Below are 16,626 nucleotides of genomic sequence, written 5' to 3'. Positions count from 1 at the left end.
CACTTGTTTTTTAAGCCTGATATTATCTCTGAAAAGTACACTAAAATTCTCTAAATTTTTCCTTTATTTTTGACAAGTTTCTATGCGTAGGTAAAGCTTAAAAATGTCTTCCTTCAAGTACTTATAATGAGTCCTTGCTCTCTGCAGTTTGTTCGGAGCTGATGTGAGAAGCTTGTTGAGCTTCTTCAACCAAAGTGCGTCTTTGTCTCTGCACCTTGAGAGGAGCTCAAGGCTGACCAGGTGGTTGGGTGTTTTTGTAACTAGCTATGATTGTACGTTGTTTAACGAAAGGGTAGAGATTGAAGTATTGCAAAACATGAGTGTTCTTGCAACTGAGTCTTAATCTCTAACTTTGTAATTAAACTGTAAACCTAGTGGATTAGCTTCACTCTGGACTTGGTCCCATAGATGTAGGCATTTTGCCGAACCATGTAAAAATCTGGTGTTGTTTTACTTTGATTTATTTTTATTACTTTATATTTATGTTCAAAGAACTCTTAAAATTAACATAGCAATCATTTCCGCTTAGGATTAATTCATTTGGTAAAAGAATTAAATATTTCACTTTGAATTGTTTGATTGTGTCTAAATATAATGTAAAAACTAATTGTGGTTTTGTTGGTACTCTAGATATAGAATTATTTTGTTTAACATGAGCTTTTTCTGGAATTGTTGGAAGCAGAAGCACAAGATCATTCCTCTGCTTTCCTCTGTTTTCTTCACCAAGTTAAAGCCACTCTGCAGCAATTCTTCAATAAACATGCAGGTATGTCAAGTATAAGATACAAATAGTTATGTAACGTAATTTATAAAATGCATAAGTTTGGGGCTCCGTTTTCACTAACTAGACATGAGAGTTTGAGTTTAGAGTTTGAAAAAAAAAAACCCTTTTGTAAATATCTGTAGATGACTAACACAATATCCTACCACTATGGCCTGTGATCATCTGTTTAAATCTTGGGACTATGTGCCTTACCTGGGTGGGTAAGTAAATAATACTATAACATTGTCTCAGATTTACAACTGGAGCAAAATTATTAACAGGAAAAGGCATTTTCAGTTCCCATTCAACTGAAACAGTTTAAGTATCAAAATCTATTGCATCTGTGAAGGTTCAAATTATGTAAATGTTACAATCAAGCCGCGATTGTGTACCTCATCTTGACAACAAAGGGAAGGAATAAGTTAAAGTAGCATGTGAAATGTATTATACATATTTTAGCGATAGGCAACTCCTTCACCGTTCACAACCTCACCAATATGGTATGCTGTATATGCTCCTTTTGCCCCCTCTAGTATTTTGTGGGAAGCCTCCTGGGTCACAACTAGAACCATCCCGATTCCCATGTTAAAAGTTCGCCTCATCTCACTATCTTCGATTTTTCCAGCCTAATATTAAAAATAAAATGAAAAGTAAGACGTGTAACCAAAGAGAAATATAACGAATACGCAATCATTCAAACAAGGCTCTTATAGTTGGATTTCACATACACGATACAATATATGCAATAAATCATTTAATCTATTAATAGCATCTAGTAACATGCCATTAAAAGAATGTTTTCACCTGTTGGATCCATCTAAATACAGGTGGGATTTCCCAAGAGTTGTCGTAGATGACAGCACCAAGGCCTTCTGGAAAGACTCGAGGTATATTGTCCGTAAAACCACCACCAGTGACGTGGGCTATTCCTTTCACCCCTCCCTTGCTAATTATGGCCAACACCTTCTTGACCAAAACAAAATGGTTTTAGCATTAAGCAACATGCTAATATGAAGCTAAATAGTATGAAACGGAGGTTGATAGAAGACCTGCTTAACATATATAACAGTTGGGGCCATCAAAGCTTCACCTAATGTGATTGCTTCACCAGGAAGTTGGTCCTTTAGTGAAAGGCCACTTTGAGCTAAAACCCTGCAAAAATACAAGTATACATCCCAAGGATTTTGGTATTCATCAGTTCTAAATGGGTTTGGAGAAAGCAATTGCAACAGATTTTTTTTTTTTTTTTTTTTTTTAAATAGTCAATGAAGCCTTAATACCAAAGCATTCTCTTAAAACAAGTCTCACCTTCTGACCAGAGAGAAACCATTTGAATGGACTCCGCTAGATGGCAGGCCAATGAGCACGTCTCCAGCCACAATGTTTTTCCCGTCAATAACAGAATCCTTTTTAACAATGCCAACTGCAAAACCACTGAGATCATACTCTCCCTCTGCGTAAAAATCGGGCATCTCTGCAGTCTGAAAGGCATATCTTATTCAGTAAGCTTACATGTTCAAACATTCATCCAGATGACATGTCAGTGAGTAAATATTAGTACTCAATGAACACAACATGCTGATTGAAAAAAAAAAAAAAAAAAAATACATACCTCTCCTCCTAAAAGAGCACAGTCAGATTGTTGGCAACCATCAACTATGCCTTTTATAACCTGAATACGAAGAACATACAATTAATAAGCACCACTTTGCGAAAGTGGGAAAATTTGATGGTCTTCACCCCAAACATATTATGCACAACCACACGTACCTTTTCAGCAAGGTCAACATCTAGGTGGCTTGTAGCAAAGTAATCCAGGAAAAATAATGGCTTTGCTCCAGATGTAACAATGTCATTGACGCTCATCGCAACCTGTACATCAAGTGCATCAGAGAAATAACTATGGATTTTGAAAATCCACAAAACAAGTTTCATTGAAAACTTTTACCAGATCAATCCCAATAGTGTTGTGTATTCCAGTTTCAAATGCCAGCTTAAGTTTAGTTCCCACACCATCAGTGCCAGCAACAAGGAAAGAATCCCCTGCTCACAAGGAGTTGATCAGTAAACCATAGAACCTAAACAACCAGATGTTGATGCTAAAATCAATTCAATACTTCTGTAAAGAGCTCCAGCCACATGAAGAAACTTGAAAAATATTGTCCTATATTCTTCTTGTCCCATGGCATAGACCTAAAAGGGATCTCTCTGGCCAAAGCGACTAGAATCATTTACCTAACTGATTCCGTGCTCGGAATACTAACATAGGAAGGTACAAAAGAAGTGTTGCATAGCTTAAAAAAACTTGAATGTTCGTTTATTAAAGGGAATCCTCTACAGGGCACTTGAGATTAGAGAGTTTTCTAGGGTAAAGAAAGGAGCAACCGAAGTACAAGCTCCTACCTAATAATTTAAACTTGACCAAATAAACCCAGAAGAACACCTTTACTCAATCGAACTGTTAAAGATACTCACAGAGCAAATTAAGAGCAAACATTTTAATGGCCTTTGAAAGCATGAATTTAAGCCCTCTCACAATCACTCAAATAATGTTTTTGATTTTGACAAAAGTTGAATCTGAGCAATCCAAGCTCCTCATTTGACATATAAACTCAAATTAGAGATGAATACTAAGAGAAGCAGCATAGTTATAAATCTTTGGGATCATAACTTTCTAAAATGAATGCAGATGTTCAATCCTAGAATGAAATTTCTTCCACTTGACAAACAGCACATCGAATTAAACTTATATTTCCCAAATAAGGTAAAGAATGTTCCTCTCCAACAATAAAACTGCATAGTTGTTTATTACGAAATAGAAACAAGAGGATGATCTACCATCCCTCAGCAATAGTCAAACCACTACTTCACTCTATCTTCTTGCAATTGCATATTAATTCTAACTCAATGTATAAGCCTACCAATGAGACTCAAGTTATAACATAAAGCCAAAGTAATGCTCATTAAACAATAAATTAAACAATTAAAGCCAAAGTAAGCATATCAAGTAAATCATACCAAGAGGGAAAAGACCACCAAAGCCTCCAATCCCAGGAGCCATCTTCGCAATTCTCTTGACAAGTTCTGACCCAGCATCAATATCTACACCAGCATCCTTATATGTTAACCCACCTGAGCTTTCACCGGAATCACCTTTTGAAACTGCAAACATACAGCCCCTGTTTTCAACTCTTCTGGGCTGCACTTCGTTGGAAGACACAGATAACAGAGGAAACCTACTAGAAAAGCCATTAATTTGACATTTCTGTAACAGGGTTTTGGTGGGGTTTGGTTTGTTGTGAGAGTTACTATTAAACGCTGCAAAGCCACGTGAAATCTCAGTACCTGCTGCAACACTATTGGCCATGGAAGCCTGAAATATCCGAACAGAAGCTGGATAGGCAAAAAAGCTGCAAAATCGATTTCAGAAATCACTTCAGTAAAACAGTACAAGATAACCCCAAAAGCACTTTTGACTTCAAAGCCTTATCAAACACACTATAACAAAATTAACTTGAAGTTTTAACAGAATATCTGAATTGAAAGTTCCAATTTTTTAACAAACAGAACACAGAAATTTAATCATAACAGCTTGCGTGAAGTGCTTAAACCACCAAAAACAGTTTCAAAAGGCTGAATAGGCGCATAATCTGTAAAATTGATTTCAAAAATCACTTAAATAACACCCCCACAAAACAGCTTTTAACTTAAATCGTGTTACCACAAAATCAACACACTATAAAAAAGCTTAAACTTTCGGCTAATATCAGAACCATATTCGCATAAAAACTTTTAAAAAATTAGCAAAAAATTACTACTTTATCAAAGTGTTTGGTTGAATAAGTGCTTTTCTAAAACAATACATAAAACTTTAACAGATAAATTTAATGAAAACAGCTTCTGGGAAGTACTTCCACGAGAAAGCTGCAAAATTGATTTTAAAAATCACTTTAAAAACACAACACAAGAGCGCTTTTAACCCAATAGCGTGTTATCAAACACACCATTTAAAAAAAAAAAACAAAAAAAAAAAAAAAAAACACTTAAATTAATAGGAAATGTAAAATAAATAAATAATTTTTTTTTTTTTTTTGCAGAAAGTTCCTAAAACAATTACTAAAATTTCTTTTTTAATCAAAGGGTCTCTTTAGATGAGTAAATATCTAAAAGAAGATATAACACAAAAATATAATGAAAAGAACGAGGAAGAAGCGGCTTTCTGCTGCAAATAAGCGCTCCTCACAGCCAAACACACTTGTGAAAAGTGCTTTTTTGAGTAAGAGAATAAGAGGATGAAGAGTTGAAAGGAGGGGGAGTGGTTCTTACAGAAAAAGAGCCGCTGTCAATGGTGGCAGTAGGGAGTGGCGCGGCGTGGAGATGCTGAAGAGTCTGGCGCCGTTTTGAGGGAAATAAAGAAGAACGACGCCGAAATAGGTAAACGTAAATAAAGAAGGAAACGACGCCGAAATAGGTAAAAAATACATAAAGGGAAAAAGTTTATTACTATTAATGGGTCCCCAAAAGTTTCGAAAATGCACATTTACATCCCTTACTGAGTGAGGGCTGTCAGCCGAGCCAAGCTTCTCGCGAGATGGCTTGGCTCATTATATTAATCGGCGGAGTTTGATCAGCATGCGGCGGCTCGATAGGCACGCGAGCCTAAATTGGCTCGCATAACAGGATTATTTATAGATGTTAGAAATTATGGGACTAAAATATTTTTGATTATTTATGACAAATCACCCCCCCAAAAAGGCCCTTGAAATTAACATCCCTAAATCAAAATCTCTAGAGTAATGCTATGTGCACTAACCAATTTTACTAATTCAAGTATTACATTGAAAATTTGAAATTTCCCTAAAAAAATTTCAAATTTTCAATGTTAATACTTGGTTAGTACAAATTGTTTAGTGTACATAGTATTTCAAATCTCTAAATGCCTAAAACTTGAAGGCAAAGGAATAGTTCTTCTTGAGACAAACCCACGACTCCGTTGAGAAAGCCATAGTTGAATTAAGTTTGACAACACTTTCAAAGAAAACCATGTTCTCATATTTGGCTAAGCATGACCCTTCAAGAACGACCTCGAGCATAATATTTTCAGAAAGTGAATACGACTTCACTTCCTTGGGAATAAACACATTTGGTTGAAACTTTTCAAATTATACAACTCTATTGTGTGCACAAGTCAGTTCAATCATTTCTTGATACTTTATTGTTGAATGTAAGTGACCTTCTTAGTTAGGTATTTAGAGTGCATAATGCTTGTTCCAAAATCCAATCGTCATCAATCAGCTTTCAAAATAGGTCCCGCTTGCTTGTACAAGTCCTCCTGCACATTTATGAGTTGACCAATGACAAGATACCACGTCAAGGTTGTGAAATTAAGTTGTAACATAACATTACTGATTGAATAGACCCATAACAAGAAGTATGATGTACATGCGTACCGATTTGATGTTTCAAAAAATACAGGAAAACAAGTTGTAATGAAGTAGGTCAGTTTCTTTACTCGTCTACTTGTTTATATATTTCTTTAGAAGGATGTATTTTGATAGTTTTATTTGCTATAAAAAATTCATTCAAAGACAGTCATTTAAAATGCTTTTGAAAATTGTTCTCCTCTTACAAGTCCAAAAACTATATAAAATCCATTCCTTTATGTTTTAAAAACATGATTTGGGAACATAAAATTTACTTTAAGTCCCCCTAAATAACTTGAATCCTAGGACGTTGGATTGTTTAAGATTCTATTTGTAACATGAGTAATGCTACAGCCACCGAAGGTTGCGCACCGAATCCGTGCACCGAATGACATGCAAAATTCTGACCGTTGATTCATATCAATTAATATTAATCAACGGTCTGGATTTTGCCCGTCATCTGTGCACAAATTTGGTGTGCAACCTTCGGTGGCTCTATCATTTTCGTTGTAACATTAATCATGAACAGGCGGAGATTTCGATCTGGCAAGGTGGCAAGCTGATGGCCAGGGAGCAGAGAAGGCACATGTCATGGGCGCATTTGGGTACGAAAATTACCTGAGTCTTGCGGCTATAGATAGCTCTAGGCCTATTTAATTTGTGATACATTAGATATTAATAGAATATTAGGAAACACCATTTGTATTCATGTTTATATACTTCTTCTCCTTTTACACATTTGAATTTGAGTTCGTATAATCGACAGACTCGATTTCGAGCTCATCTAACATGGGTGGATTTGCAAATTTTATAACTTTTAAATTACATATGACCCTTAGTACTTTAAAAACTATCAACTTAACCATCGAGCTTGGAAATACTCACAAACTATCGAGTCGAGTTCGATCTAACATCGAGTAACTTGCAAGCGGCTTGGCTATTTTTACCCCTAAACCTAGGGTTGTTAACCAGCCGAGCTGAGTTTTTGACTTAATGAGCTCATTTCGTGAAAAGGAAAAGAATTAAGCCGTCTAAGTCTTTAATTCCTGACTCAACTCGACTCATAAAGAGAAAAAAGATTTCGAACCTGGCTCGCGAGCCAGCTTACCAACTGAGTTAGAGTCAGCTCGCGAGCCAATAAAGCATGCAAATTTTTTTTAAATTTCAGTGTAGATTTTCTCTCTCTCATTTATTAGTCTTTCTTTTCTCCCTCTCATTTATTACTATTTCTCTATCACTTCCTCTTTTCTTATGATTTGTTTCTTCTTTCTCTCTCCTTCTAATGACACCTGTTTTTTCCTATTTTCTCTTTCTTTCCTTCTTTCTCCTTTTTTCCTATTTTTCTTTTCGTTCTTTCTCCTTGTTTCCCTTGCACTCTCCACCAACTCTGATTTCTTTCCTTCTTTCTCCTTGTTTCCCTACACTCTCCACCAAATCTGACGCCAACAACTTCCCTAAAATGGTTTGGTTTGGTTTGGTTTTAGGGTAAGGATTCAGTTGCGTTTTATGGATTTTAACATTGGGGTGTTCTTCGTTATTTTTGCAAACTTTTTGTTTTAAAAATTTCAGTTTAATCCCATATACTTAATAAAACCCCTAAAACACCCCTAACAATTCGAGACCGGCTAGAGCTTGGCTCAACTCTCTCACAATCGAGCCGAACCGTTACACGATCGAGCCGCTGGCTCGCGGGCGGCTCGCCTCATTGAACAGCCCTACCTAAACCTAACCACATTTTCATGGAAACTTAAATGCTTTTACTCTGTTTCCTTTCCTTTTCAATTATTTGGTTGTCTCTGAATATGATATAAAATATTTTTATTCATAAATTTCCCGTTTTTATTTCCAATGAGTTTTGTTAAATGTTATTGTTAGGTACTTAAAATATTGGAAGCAGATATGGTTGGTGATCGTTTGGCTCATAATTATTATTCATTAAGCCAACAAGCTCAAGCGGAAACAGCTGGTATGTAACCCAATCATTTTTCATGGAAACTTAAATTTACTTATTTTGTTTTTTTCTTTTATTGTTTGATTATGTGTAAATATAATATAAACTTCTGTGGTTTTGCTGGTATTCTAGATCTAGAGTTATTGTTTAACATAAGCTTTATTGGAATGGTTGGAAGCAGAAAGCACAAGATCATCCTCTGCTTTCCTCTGTTTTCTTCACCAAGTTTATACAAAGTTACGCTACACTGAGCAATTCTTCATAACATGCAGGTATGAAAATGTTCTCCGTTCAATTGCGGGAACTTTTCCAACCACCTGTTTGATGTAGCAGGCCGTCAAATTGGTTGGTTGCTTGACGCATTAAGATGGAAGCTCAAAGACTCGAGGCTACCAGAGGCACCATACAACTGAAATTGATTTCCAAAATGGGATAGCAGAAGTTGATAATGTCTCTGCAGAAGCTGAAAAGTGTTTGGAAATGAAGTCAAGCGAACAAGGTGCTTTAAAGGGTGCTGCATTGATCTCAGATCGCGTTACCGGTTCAGCAAGGCGGCAAAGCAGAAGATAACGGTGATCACTCAGGTCCAAGAAGATGGATAATTCCAAATCTGTCTGAGCCTGCTCCTCCTCCTCGGGGAATTATCTCTCCGGCTGTGGGATTTTCTGGAAATTATATGATCCAGTATTGATGGTAGTTTAGTGTTGTTAATATTTAATAGTTGTAATTGCATCTTCAACTTTTTCATCTCTTTTAAGATTTTGCAACGAAGAAGAAGCCCTTTTGTGATGGCAAAGCATGCAACGCACCGTTTTTTGTGGTTTTTTAAGCTAAGCCCAATGATTATCATGGCCTACCATAATAATGAACGTGAAGCCCACTCACTTGTTGGGTTATGTTGACTTATTGTAGATGAAAAGGCCACTGTCAACAATTTCTTTTCTGTTTTTATCGTTTCTTTCCTTATCATACAAACTTGAAATTTATTGATTATATCATTCACTATTTAATTTCTTCAAATTAAGCCATTAAGATTATTCTTTTATGCATAATTTAGTCCATGGAGAAAAAAAAAAAAAAAAAAAATTCCATAGAAAAATCTTCCCTAGAATATTTTCTTATCTTTTAAGATTTACTTGTCTTTATTAATTTGACTTTTTTCCTTTCCTTTCCCCTTTTCCCTAATTTAGTCATATATAACATGTCACACAAATCACTCATAACTATGATTTTTAATTATATGACCTCACCTCACTGTCGATTCATTGTGCAACCTTTTTGTCTTTCATCTCTTACCTAATTATTATTTATAAACCTTGTTTTCTCTCTATTAATAAAAGATTTCATGTTGTAACTTACACCCATTTTTAATTCAAATTGAAATAGAAATTAATGATTTATATAATTATACACTAATAATCTACTTAATAATTATTGTGTTTTAATAATTTCATGTTATAGTCTTTTTATAAATCTATCCTCTAATTATTACAATAGCATGACATAATTAAAAAAAATTAAATTATAATTATTCATTGAACTTTGACCATGATAATCTAGCATTAAGAACAAACATAATTGTTTACTATTTAATTTTTTAAGAACTTCATATAAAACGTTACTTTAAAAGTCCATATAACTCAACTCATTTTTCTAGTCGACTCTTCTTTCTTCCCTTCCAATTTCATCAAATTTTTTAATAAAGCATCAATAAATCAATTGTAAGAGAAGAATTTGAATTAAAAGCAATTTATTAAGATTTAGGGTTTAAGTTTTTTTTGCTCTTTTTACGTAAATTTTTTTTTTGTGTTTCCTTATGAATTGGATGTTATTTTTAACATTTCTCATGTTTTGCTTCTCACATATTTACTAAAGTAAAAAAATATTGTGTTATTGCTTTTTTTTTTTCAACTTCTTAATATTGTATTATTTCCTTTGCTCAAGGTTTGGTGGTTCTTTAAATATTATACTAGTTGATTCAGACAAAGACAGAGCCGTGAGGAGATGCAATTGTGGGAAAGACTCAGATTCATACATTAATTTTTTTTTATTTGTTTGAAACTAGATAAACCATAATACACTTTTGTAATTTTTTTACCTTCAAATTAAGCTTAATCCAAAATTTTTATCCATCTTGTGTACAACTATATATATATATATTTTTTTTTTTTTATACGTGCAGTCGCGCCGGCGCTTCGTTGATGTCTAGATGCTCATCTTTAGCTCGTATGTAAAAAATTTCAAGACATTCATATTGGAGAATTTTCATATATATAGTCTCCAGGACAAAAATCATAAAATTTGTAACTAACATATATAAAAAAAAAAAAAAAGTTTGGTTACTCACTTTATAAATATAAAACATAGGTGATTAAACATTCATCTTTGAACAATACATTAAAAATTAAAAATTTTATGATGTCCGTATTAAACAATTTTCATATATATGTATATGTATATATATTTTTATTTATTCACACGATAATTTGTAATGATGAAGTTTTGATGTTAAATTGGCTGCAATTATGTTTAAACATAATTGAGTTCACTTATTAAATCAAAATGAAGGGTAATCTAACAGGTTTAAATTTTAAGATCCGGCTTGGCCTCCCCGCATTAAGTTTATTATATTATAAACCTAACTGAGCAGTGCACTCAACTTCAATGAGAAACCAGACTACTATCCCTAAACAAATGACGGTTCACTTATTATTTGAAAATCTAATCCCTAAAAAATGAAAAAAGAAAAAAGAAATAAAACTATTCTCAATATTGCATCTTCATTCTTCAATCGAGCTTCTTTCTTCGGTGAGTACTCTCCCTGCATCCTTTAAATTCCATCTCCAAATTGCATCTTCAATCTTGATAAGTAATTGGATGAATTTTGCCCGCTTTTTAAGTAATTGGGTGGTGTTTTGGATTTTGTAACCGTTAGTTGGCAATTGAATTGGGGGGTTGGGGGTTTGAATTGAGTTGAGATCTGGTGTTTAATTGGATCTGTTGGTTTGTGCCTCTATTTGGCTGCCGAGAAAATGGTGGAAACTGGAAAGTGAGAGACAATTTAGGAATATGGCAACTGGTTTTAGGCTTGACATTTTTCTTCTTCTTTTATGAGCTATTGAATTAGAAGTTTAGTAGCATGAATTAGTTGATTTAGTACTGATTTTTTGTTTGGTTTTGTTGTATGTTAACTGCCGCTCAGACTTGAAATCAAGGTACCGTCTTTCGTTTGCAGCAGGGTTTCCTGCCCAGATCGCAGGGTTTGGTTTGCTGGATTTTAAACCTGCAGGGATTGATGATAATTTCTCAGGGGTATTTCTGTTACCTTTCATAATTGTTGGATCACCGGGCGGACCGGGAAGACGGGGAACCGGCCCCTTGACCCATTTATTCTCAATCTCTCACCAGTGAGAAACGCACAAATTTAAGAACATGGAAATTTTTTCTTCAATTGCTGAGAAAATTTCTAACTGCCTGTTCGATGCAGCTGGCCGTCAGCTCGGTTACTTGTTTCACTACAACAACAACATTGGAACGTTTGAAAAACAAGCTAAGAAACTTGCACGTATCAGAGACAGGGTACAAGGACAAATTGAAGCTGCTGAAAGGAATCTTGAAATTATTGAAACTGATGTGCAGAACTGGATGGCAGAAGTTGATAAAATCTCTCAAGAAGCTGCAAAGTTTTTGGAAGATGAAGTTAATGCAAACAAGAGGTGTCTCAACGGGTGGTGTATTAATCCCAGATCGCGTTTCAGATTCAGTAGGGAGGCGAAGGAGAAGAATCTTCTGATTTCTCAGCTCCAAGAAGATGGGAAATTTGAGAAGGTATCTCGTCCTGCTCCTCCTCCAGGAATTATTTCTTCGTCTGAGGTATTTTCTGGAACTTTTGAATCCAGAAAATCACTTATGAAGCAAATCTTGGAGGCCTTGGGGGATGACAATGTCACTATCATTGGAGTGTGTGGGATGGGTGGTGTGGGTAAGACCACATTAGTGACAGAAATCGGCAAACAAGCAAAAAAAGATAAGCTATTTGATGTTGTAGTGATGACAGTTGTGTCTCAAACCGTAAATTAGATGAAGATTCAAGGGGGAATTGCAGACATGCTGGGTTTGAAAAATTTGTCAGACTATAGCGAGTAGCAAGAGCAAGTTTCCTTGGGAAAGATCAAGAAGGAAGAAAGGATCCTTGTAATATTAGACGATGTTGGGGAAGAATTGAGCTGGATAAGATTGGAACCTTTTGGAAATGACCATAGAGGTTGCAAGATTGTGCTCACCTCTCGAAGAGAGAGTATGTGACGAAATGGATGCTCAAAGATATTTATGGTTGCAACGTTAACAAAAGAAGAATCTTGGGTGCTGTTAGGGAGAAAGCTGGAGCATGGTGTGACAACAGTGATCTAAACCCAATTGGCAGAGAGATAGCTGCTGAATGTGGTGGTTTGCCAATTGCAATAATTACCATAGGAGAGCATTGAAGAACAAAAAAAGCATGTCTGGACTGATGTGGCACGACAACTCAAAACGTTTACCCCAACAGACATCCCAGGGTTGCAAGGAAGTGTGTATCCATCTCTGGAGTTGAGCATCAAATATCTAGAGAGTGAAGATTCGAAATCATTATTCTTATTTGTAGCTTATTCCAGAGGATTCAAAATCCCAATTGAAGTTTTAGTGAGTATGGAGCTGGTTTAAGGTGGTTCAAAATGTTGAACAATGGAGGACGTTAGACACAGAGCAGCTATTGTAAGTACCCTTACTCTTCTTTTCTCTTGATTCATGGAAAAGATAAGTGTGATGGTGAGAGTATGTTAAAATGCATGATGTTGTACGTGATGTTGCAAATATAAAGCACCTAAGTACAACCAATATTTTGGTGAAAGCTGGCATTGGTTTGGAAGAGTGGCCAGAAAGAGATGCAGTTGAAAGTCTCAATGTATCTCATTGATGTCAAATAATATTAAAGCGGTATGGGATGGAATGGAATTCCAAAGTTGCAGTCTTTACTATTGCAAGAGAATCCTAAATGGTTCTCCCTAATAATTTCTTTCAAGAGCATGAAAGATCTTAAAGTTCTAGACTTGAGTGAAACTCAACTATTGCCACTGCCGAGTCACTTTCTTGCTTGCAAATCTTAGAACGTTGTATCTTAATCATTGCAAGTTGGGTGACTTATTATCATTGGCATATAAGAAATCTAGAAATTCTTAGTCTTTGTGATTCTAATTAGGGAGATACCTATCTCTTTTAGCAATTAATTCATCTGAGGCTATTAGATTTGAACTACTGTAAAGGGCTAACGCGAATAGCACATGGTGTTATATCGCTCTTCGTAAGTTAGAGGAGCTATATATTTTGAAAAGTTTTGAGCTTTGGGATTTGAAGGGATGAGGGGGATTGGAGAAACAATGCCAAGCTTGCCGAGTTACAATACTTGTCTAGAATAACTAGCTTGCAAATTTTTATCCCAAACCAGGATCTTGCTTGATAATGACATGTGTTCAAAAGTTATCGAATTTTACAATAATATAGGTGCTCCAAAAGTTTGGATGTGGAGGACTTTTGGAGATTACGATAAATACCAAGGAAAATTATGATCTCAGTTGGTGAGGTTATGATTTCACGATTGCTTGATTGCCTTAAGAATTTGATAATTGGAAGAACAGAGTGCCTATAATCAGTGGTTTACAAACATCTTTCTAGATCTTGTAGATAGAGGTCAATAAGTTGAAAGTTCTAACTGTGACTGATCAAAAGGTAAAATATTCCTAAATGCCTTGGAAACGGAATCTAACTTAAAATCCAAAACTTAGAGGAACTACTAATCGAGACCATCCCAACTTGGTTGAAATATGTCATGGTGAACCCACATCCAGTCCTTCGAGAAGCTCAAATCTTTAACAGTGGGTAAGTGCAAACGGTTGTCAAACTGTTCCAAGTTATTGTTACAGAGGTTTCAAAATCTAGAATCTTTTGAAATATTGAATGTGAATCAGGGTATATATATTCGATTGTGAAGAGCTTAAGGTTGCAAATGGAGAAACAAAGTTGCTCTCATCATTAAAGGATTGGAATTGACAGTTCTGCCGGAGATGACGCATATATGGAAGGGTGACACTCATACATAAAGCTTTGCAATTGAAGAGAATAAGTTTGTGGAGATGCCCAAACTTAATTAATTATTTTCTCCAGCTTTATTGCAAAGTCTTATTTGTTGGAAGAATAGAGATATATCTTGTGACAATTTAGAGGAGATTTCGGGATGAAAGAAGAAGGGTATACGGGGAAAAAGCTATAATACACGGAGGAAAGATCGCACCAAAACCTCCCCAGTCTGGGAAACTTGACTTTTATAGAAATATGGGATGCTCTAAATTGAAAAACCTCTTCACCCCGTCATAGTCACAAGCCTGGTGAAGCTTAGAAGACTTGAAGTAGATGGATGTCAACACTACATGAAATAATCACAAATGAGGAGCAGCAGCAACAGTACAGAGGATTGTGTTTCCTAGTTGTCTCCATGTTCCTTAGAGTTGGATAACATTGCTTGTTTAGCTCAGGCTCATATTTATTGAATTCCCAGCTTTGGAGTCTCTTTGGATTTGTGGATGTCCAAATATGAAGATCTTTGGTATGGAGAACAACTTACACCAAAGCTCAATGAGTTGTGATAATTATGTAATGAAAAACGATGGATGGGTAACCTTAATCCATAGTGCACCAATTGTTCATAGAAGAGGTATGTGAATTGATTATTGATTAATTGGTCATAGTTAACGGTTGAAAAAAAAAAAAAAAAATTAAGAAAAAAATCTTTTTAGACTATTTAAATGTGAATTGCCATTCAAAACTTGAAATGTGTTTAATCTCTGAAAATGATTTCTTACATAATACATACTGTCTTCTTAAATTATCTTCAGTTGCTCAGATACATAAATTATCTAAAAATCTGATTTGTTTGCAGGAGAAAAGAAGGCAACAGTTAGTAACAATTTAAATGGTATGAATTATGGTGACTAATTCAATAACTTTCTAACTAAAAGGATTTTTCAGTAGATATAAGTTATTTGGCATGAATCAATTGTTAACATTATAAAAGTTTCATGGTAATTTGAGTTGATGTTTCAATAAAAAAAAAAAAAATAAAAAGAATATTTCTATTTTGTCCCATAATAAAATATAAAAAAGAACTTATAAAATAAAAAAATAGGAAAATATTAGGTGAATGTCTCCTTTTGTTTTATAAAAAATAATTGTTTGTGCTATTATGTTGTTTGAATGACAAGAAGACACCGCACCACCACCGCTGCCCCGCTAACGTGTCACCTCCGGCTGTGGTGGCTCTAGCCGAATTGATTCAGTTGGGTGATGTCACTGAGGATGATTTGAGAGCTTATAATGGGTCTGAACTCTGACCCATGTAAGCCTCTTTTGATGGCGATTAGGGGCAGATCTATGACGTTTCTGCTTCCAGGTAAATTACTGATTCTTGAGCTCTTGGATTTTGTAATTTTAGTTTTATGATAAAGTTTTGTTTTTTGATGGCGAAAAAAATTAATTTTTTTTATGGATGTAAAGGGATTTGGGATAAATTTAGGGTTTTTTTTTTTTTTTTTTTTGAGGTTTGATAAATTTTATGAAACTTTAGCGGAGATTATCGAGGATTAAGTTTTATTCATGGTGTGTGGGCAAAGATGGAAGTGACGCAATCTATAGAGTTGAAATCTTCTTGGTCATAGTACAGTTGGTATGAATATTAGTTGTAGGGCACATCATTCCATTAGCAAGAGAGTGACTGTACAAATAAGTTCGGATGGTATAAGGGAATTCATTATGTTGTGAGCAAATGATTTATGCTATTTATTCACCTAGAATCTTGAATGGAAGAAGAAACCCTGAGTTGGAAAGATGGAGATACACTTGCATTTTCTTAACATGAATGCTGTAAACTTCAGTTATGTAGTTCCATTTTTGCTCCGAAAACTGTTTGTATATGGATATAATAATATTTCAAGAGTGGGGAAGCAAGACAGGAAATCCATAAATTATTTGGTGGCTTCAGTTATTTGAAATTTTGAATTAGTTATTTGAAACACATTGTGAGGTTAATACTGAATTGTGGCAATTATAGATCAAATTCAGAAAGGGTAAAGGGAAAAGGATTTGCTGAATGAAGTTAACTCTGCTTTATATGGTCACTGTCAATCTGAAACTGTAGTGTCAAACTTTACATGGTGCCTTAAAATCACAGCTGCATTCAAACTTAGGCTTTTTCTGTTGAAGAGATCTATAGCCAATGGCTATATTGTTGCTATACTCATTTTCTTTTTAGCCAAGATATTGGGGTCTTACTTTACATTATATTTTTATGCTCCTAAGCATTTTTTTGGGAAAAAAATTGATAGTAGTTTATTAGCGAGGGAATTCTATTTTGTGAACTAGATTTTGATTGACCTTTATGTGCAGGATGCTTTTAGGAAGGG

At 35.0% G+C, this 16,626-nt stretch overlaps 2 protein-coding genes across 2 annotated transcripts; one reads left to right on the top strand and one right to left on the bottom strand.

Annotated features, from left to right (window-relative positions):
- Positions 1 to 884: 884 nt before the first annotated feature.
- Positions 885 to 5,181, bottom strand: LOC116129189 (phosphoribosylformylglycinamidine cyclo-ligase, chloroplastic/mitochondrial). The gene is made up of 9 exons (XM_031414933.1): positions 5,090 to 5,181; positions 3,782 to 4,173; positions 2,712 to 2,806; positions 2,534 to 2,635; positions 2,376 to 2,435; positions 2,072 to 2,244; positions 1,813 to 1,915; positions 1,568 to 1,726; positions 885 to 1,389 (listed from the first exon to the last, which is right to left on the bottom strand). The coding sequence occupies exons 2-9, from the start codon at positions 4,128 to 4,130 to the stop codon at positions 1,219 to 1,221; spliced, it is 1,212 nt and encodes a 403-aa protein (XP_031270793.1). The 5' UTR covers positions 4,131 to 4,173; positions 5,090 to 5,181; the 3' UTR covers positions 885 to 1,218.
- Positions 5,182 to 10,809: 5,628 nt separating this feature from the next.
- Positions 10,810 to 12,373, top strand: LOC116129196 (disease resistance protein SUMM2-like). The gene is made up of 2 exons (XM_031414943.1): positions 10,810 to 10,945; positions 11,340 to 12,373. Exon 2 carries the CDS (start codon positions 11,570 to 11,572, stop codon positions 12,215 to 12,217), a length of 648 nt encoding a protein of 215 aa, XP_031270803.1. The 5' UTR covers positions 10,810 to 10,945; positions 11,340 to 11,569; the 3' UTR covers positions 12,218 to 12,373.
- The last annotated feature ends 4,253 nt before the right edge of the window (positions 12,374 to 16,626 follow it).

Source organism: Pistacia vera, unplaced genomic scaffold (assembly GCF_008641045.1).
Source record: "Pistacia vera cultivar Batoury unplaced genomic scaffold, PisVer_v2 Contig209, whole genome shotgun sequence".
Lineage (NCBI taxonomy): Eukaryota > Viridiplantae > Streptophyta > Magnoliopsida > Sapindales > Anacardiaceae > Pistacia > Pistacia vera.
Note: the sequence above shows the minus strand (reverse complement) of the source record. Positions and strands in the feature narration are given on the sequence as shown.

Bases quoted from the DNA above. Each gene is read 5' to 3' on its own strand.
- LOC116129189 (XM_031414933.1), bottom strand. From the start codon at position 4,130: ATGGCCAATAGTGTTGCAGCAGGTACTGAGATTTCACGTGGCTTTGCA. The intron at 2,807-3,781 runs GTATGATTTACT...CCTTGTGAGCAG, and splicing joins TGGTGGTCTTTTCCCTCTTG to GGGATTCTTTCCTTGTTGCT. The intron at 1,727-1,812 runs GTCTTCTATCAA...TTGGTCAAGAAG, and splicing joins CTGTTATATATGTTAAGCAG to GTGTTGGCCATAATTAGCAA.
- LOC116129196 (XM_031414943.1), top strand. From the start codon at position 11,570: ATGGAAATTTTTTCTTCAATTGCTGAGAAAATTTCTAACTGCCTGTTC.